Source organism: Vulpes vulpes, chromosome 1, assembly GCF_048418805.1.
Source record: "Vulpes vulpes isolate BD-2025 chromosome 1, VulVul3, whole genome shotgun sequence".
NCBI classification, from domain to species: Eukaryota; Metazoa; Chordata; class Mammalia; order Carnivora; family Canidae; genus Vulpes; species Vulpes vulpes.
Window position 1 is genome coordinate 18,638,099 of NC_132780.1, and position 6,191 is coordinate 18,644,289.

At 37.9% G+C, this 6,191-nt stretch overlaps 1 protein-coding gene across 1 annotated transcript; it reads left to right on the forward strand.

The window, feature by feature from the left end:
* The first annotated feature begins 1,460 nt into the window (after window positions 1-1,460).
* Window positions 1,461-3,169, forward strand: LOC140597769 (uncharacterized). Its single transcript, XM_072747414.1, is given in 2 exon segments — window positions 1,461-2,539; window positions 2,768-3,169. Coding segments are annotated over 2 exon segments (1,374 nt in total). The 3' UTR covers window positions 3,063-3,169.
* The last annotated feature ends 3,022 nt before the right edge of the window (window positions 3,170-6,191 follow it).

Sequence of the window (6,191 nt, forward strand, 5' to 3'; positions counted from 1 at the left end):
TTTCTCAATTTACTTAGTAGGCGTAGATCAGTTGAGATTGTTTAAGAAATTGCTTCATGATGGAGTCCAGGTAAGTTAGATCTTTTTGGCTATATTTTCTTTTTAAGATTTTCTTTATTTATTCGTGAGAAACAAAGAGAGAGAGAGAGAGAGAGAGAGAGAGAGAGGCAGAGACACAGGCAGAGGGAGAAGCAGGCTCAATGCAGGGAGCCCGACATGGGACTGGATCCTGGGTCTCCAGGATCAGGCCCTGGGCCAAAGGCGGCACTGAACCGCTGAGCCACCAGGCTGGACCCTTTTTCGGTATTCATATCCATTCAACGGTATTTATTCCTTGGCATATATATGTATCATTGCCTCTTTTAATTATTTTCATTTCTGTAGTATTGGTTATACCATTTCTTCCTATTTTAGTTGGTTTCCTCTTTCATTCTTACTTTAGTTCTAGGTCCATCAATTTTTATTTTTATTTTTTCTGAAAACCAAATCCTCGTATTGTTGATATTTTCCTAAATCCTATTTTATTCATTTCTGTTTTATGTTTAAGTTTCCTTTCTTCCACAGAGTGACAGGATTGCCCAGTCAGTTAAGTGTTTGAGTTCAGCTCAGGTCATGATCTCGAGGTCCTGGGTTTAAATCTTGTGTCATGCTGAACAAGGAGTCTGCTTGCCCCTCTGCTTTGGCCTTCCCCTTGCTCATTCTCTCTCTCTCTGTCTCTCTCTCTCTCTCTGTCTGTCTCTCTCTCAAATAAGTAAAATAGTTTTTAAAAAATTCCTTCCCTCTGCTGATTTTGGGCTCCTATAGTACCTTGCATGATTACTTGAGCTACAGGAGAGTGTTTGGTGTCACAGTACGGAATTAACTGTTAAGCTATGTGGTCACTATGTTGTGTACAAGTTTATGTGTCCATGGAGGGATGAAGTCCTGAGGACTCCTCAACCATCTTGCTGATATTCTCTGACTGATTTGATGGCTGTATATTAGATGTCATCAGTACTTTCTTCTGAAAGAAGTAAGTGGAATGAGTTGCCTTTTCTGTTATTCTATATTTTTCAGCTGTATCTTCACATGACACCCCAAGCTTCCTGTCAGAGCTGTGCAAAGAAGCTTCATTTCCAAATGTGTCAGTGGGTCCATATAAACATAGTGTCCTTGAGAAGTTACACTTAATGATAGACTGGGACAATGATCATAAAGGATATATCCAAATTGAGGCTACTGCCCATAATAAGAATCTCACTGCCCCACATGGTGAAGGATATAAAACATTGTGTAAAACCTTTCTTTTTAAGGCCACTAGTTCTATAAAGCAGAGTGTTTCTGTAGGCAACAGCTCAAATCAAATATTCAAAGATACATATTTATGGAAAGATAATGTAGAAAATCTGGAAAGTTACCATGCTGAAGATAATAATTTGAACAATCTGGAAAATAGGATTAGACCGACTTTTCAGTCAAATATGTCTAAACATCAGAGATTTACAAATGAAGAAGCAACTGCTAGGTGGTTTCAATTTGAGAGGTCCTTCACCAAGGACTCAACCCTACAAAATTACCAGACCATTTTCAGTGAAGACAGACTTGCTCAAGGCAGTGAATCTGAGGAACAATGTAATCAAGGCCCAAATGTTGATAAACATCTGAGGACTCATTCTCCAGAGACCCATTCTGAATGTAATACATGGGGGGACGTCTTTCATCAAAGAGCCAACCTTGTATATAACACTATGCATAGGAGTGAGAATCCTTATAAATATAATGATTGTGAAAATGATCTTAACCACTCCACCAGTGTTGGTGATAATCCGACAATTCATGGGAGAAAAAACCCATGCACATACACTAAACCTGGGAACCTGTTGAGTCAGTCATCAAGAATACGCACACACAAGACAGTGTGTAGTAGAGAGCAAGCTTACAAGGGTCAAGAACGTAGCAAGGCCGTTATCCATCAATCAGTCTTTACTCAGCATCACACAATTCATAAGGGAGAGAAATCTTATCAATGTAAACAATGTGGCAAAGCATTTATCTGCCAATCAAAACTTACTCAACATCACAGAACTCATACAGGTGAGAAACCTTATATATGTAAAGAATGTGGCAAGACCTTTAACCACCAACCAAACCTTATTTGACATCACAAATTACATACTGGAGAGAAACCTTACCAATGTAAAGAATGTGGCAAGGCCTTTAACCAGCGCTCAAACCTTACTCGACATTACAGATTTCATACTAGAGAGAAGTCTTATGAATGTAAGGAATGTGGCAAGGCCTTTATATATAAATCAAGTGTTACTCAACATTACAAAATCCATACTGGGGAGAAACCTTATGAATGTAAAGAATGTGGCAAGGCATTTATCCATCAGTCAGGCCTTACTCAACATCACAGAATTCATACTAAAGAGAAACCTTATAAATGTGAGGAATGTGGCAAAGCTTTTAACCACCACTTTAACCTTAGTAAACATCACAGAATCCATACTGGAGAGAAACCTTATAAATGTGAAGAATGTGGCAGAGGGATCCCTGGGTGGCGCAGCGGTTTGGCGCCTGCCTTTGGCCCAGGGCGCGATCCTGGAGACCTGGGATCGAATCCCACATCGGGCTCCCGGTGCATGGAGCCTGCTTCTCCCTCTGCCTATGTCTCTGCCTCTCTCTCTCTCTCTCTCTCTGTGACTATCATAAATAAATTAAAAAAAAATTAAAAAAAAATAAATTAAAAAAAAAAAAAAAAAAAAGAATGTGGCAGGACCTACAGCCACCGGTCAAGCTTTATTCACCATCACAAACTTCATACTGGAGAGAAACCTTATGAATGTAAAGAATGTGGCAAGGCTTTTCTCCATCAATCAAGCTTTAGTCAACATCTCAGAATTCATACTGGAGAGAAATCTTACCAATGTAAACAATGCAGCAAGGGTTTTTATCAGCAATCAAACCTTACTCAGCATCACAAAATTCATACTGGAGAGAGACCTTATAAATGTAACGAATGTGGGAAGGCCTTTAACCATCAATCAAACTTTATTCGACATCACAGGATTCATACTTGAGCAGTTCTTACAAATATAAGACAGTGAGAGAATTTGTTAGACCTGTTGAACCCTAACTCTACATCAGAGCATTCATATTGGAGAGTAACTAATACTTGTGTAAAGAACGTGGCAAGACCCTTAAGCAATGTTACACTTTCATTCCTTATCAGAGAATGGATAGTGGAAGTGATTATAAATATAAATATTGGCAAGCCCTTTCATATTTCTCAAGCCTCTCTCATCATTACAGAATTCATACTAGAGAGAAATATTATAACCTTTCATAAAGGTTTCAGGATGGTAAAGGTTTCAGGATGTTCAACCCTCACGCAGCATCACTGAGTTCATATTGAGGAAAAATGATACAAAATTGAATGAATGTGGCAAACCTCTAGCTGGAAGTCATAACTTGCTCCATATTACAGTTATCATACAAAAACAAAATTGAAATGGGAAGAAAGTGGCCAAATCTTTAACTGGAATCAAATCCTTACTCAGTATCCCAAAACACAATCTTGGTTCAAAGTGTAGCAACATAATGAAGGAGGAGAGTATGTTATACCTTAGGAAACCTCACAGTTCAGAGAAGAAAAGTAACTTGAAAGGTAAAAATAATTAGAAATGTATTTAATTGAACATAAAATGTGAATAAATGTCACAATTCATAGTACAAAGCAGTTTATCTGTCACTCTATTCAGACATCACATCAAAAAGGGACTAATATAAAGTTAGTCAGTTAGATCATGTATGTGCAATTATGCTTCAAAAGAGAGAAGGGATGGATTTTTGCATGGGTATAATTTCAATGTGTTTTTGTTTTCATTGAGCCTATATGAGATTTGTGACTTTTGCAAATATTAATGTGTTTCTATAGTCACAACTCCTCAGAAAATTTTTTTATTCCTAGTGGGTTTGTGAAACTATGTAAGTGATTGTTGTTGCATCAAAGATATGAGATGCTCTTCTTCCTTAAGTGGGATTCATCATACCTAATTTTCCATGGAACATTAAGGACAATACAACATAAATATATGAAGAAAATATATATTTTTAAAGATTTTATTTATTCATGAGAGACAATAGAGAGAAGGCAGAGACATAGGAAGAGGGAGAAATAGGCTCCCTGTAGGGAACCTGACGTGGGACTTGATCCCGGGTCTTCAGGACCACACCTGAAACTGAAGGTGTCGCTAAGCCACTGAGCCACCCGGGCTGCCCTAAACAACCGAAGTTTGATTGATAGATCTATAGCAATCTTTTACACTTTTTCAATTAAATATGACCTGCTTTTCAGGAAAATAAAAAATAAAAAAATAAGGGGGTCAGTTCAACAAATGGATATAACCTTATGATTATCTATGTACCCAACACGAAAGTACATAACACATGAAGCAAGTATTAACAGAGAAGAAGAGAGGAAGAGATGGCAATACATTAGAAGGGGACTTCAGGGGGCGCCTGGGTGGCTCAGCGGTTGAGCGTCTGCCTTTGGAGTGCCAGGATCGAGTCTTGTATCTGGCTTCCTGGGCCTCCTGCATGGAGCCTGCTTCTCCCTCTGCCTCTCTCTCTCTCTGTGTCTCTCATGAATAAAGAAATAAGATCTTTTCAAAGGTGGGGGGGGGGGGACTTTAATATTGTACCTTCAGTAATGGATAGATTATCCAGACAAAATCAATAAGGTGATGTCAGACTTTAATGATAGAAGCAGACAGAACATTCCATCCAACAGCATCAGTAAAACAGATTCTTCTCACAGGCCCATGAAGCATTCTTCAGTATCGATTTTATATTGGGCCACAAAAGAAGTCCTAATTAATATATGACTGAAATCATACCAAGTATCTTTTCCAAGCCACTTTGGCATGAAACTAGAAGTCAATTTCAAGTGCAAAACTAGAAAATTCACAAATACGTGAAAAATAAGCAAGTTGCAACCTTATTCATGATAGGCAAAATATGGAAATAACTTGCCCATTGGCAGACGAGTAGATAATGTGCATTTATACAATGGATGCTCTAACAATACATTTAAAGGTTTCTAATTGAATAGCTCTTAAAAATTCTTATCACGTGAAAAATTTTAACTAAGGTGATGTTAACTATGTTTTAAAATAATATATACTGGGATGCCTGGGTGGCTCAGTGGTTGAGTGGCTGCCTTTGGCCCAGGGTGTGATCCTGGAGTCCCGGGATCCAGTCCCACATCAGGCTACCTGCATGGAGCCTGTTTCTCCCTCTGCCTATCTCTCTGCCTGTCTCTTTCTGTGACTCTTATCAATAAGATAATCTTAAAAAATATATGTATATATACTTATATGAAGCATGTATCTTAAACTAATATAATGTTTTATGTTGATTATATCTCATTGAGACTGGGAAACAATATTAGTGGTTGCTTAGGCATACGAATAAAAGGTTGGGGATGGTGATAGCTAAAGAATGAGTTTTCTTTAAGACGTGATTACATGTGATTTGACTACGGTTTGCCTGCACCTATGTGTAGAATCAGTTAAAGACCTACTGTCTGTACATTTTAAATAGGTGAATTATACAGCATGTAAATTGTATGCAAATCTGTTTTAAAGGAACCCCAAATAAATGCCCGTATGAGAAGACCTAGTAGTATAACATCTCAAGACTATAAATTCAGCTGTTAAACACATATACGGGATTCCTCGGTGGTCAGCTGTTTGGTGCCTGCCCTCAGCCCGGGGCGTGATCCTGGAGTCCCGGGATCGAGTTCCCACATTGGGCTTCCTTCAGGGAACCTGCTTCATGCTCTGCCTGTGTCTCTGCCTCTCTCTGTGTCTCTCATGAATGAATAAATAAAATCTTAAAAAAAAAAAAGGCACATATATGTGTAGGATTTCAAATGGAATTTAGGAGTTAAGTGTCTCCTGTGTTTTCAATTTTGTAGTAATACAAAAATTTTTGAAAGGAAGCACATTGGTAGGAGGTTTTGTCAAATTACACATATATAATTATTAGTAGGAGTTGAAATTCAGCACTTCAATATTGGATGAAGAAAGTAGAGATGCTAAAATATGTATGGGTTTCTGCAAAGAAACAATAGAATTCATATCTATCTCTTTTTGTACTTTTAATATCTGTCTCTATAGATCTATAGCTACAGAAATAGATATAAG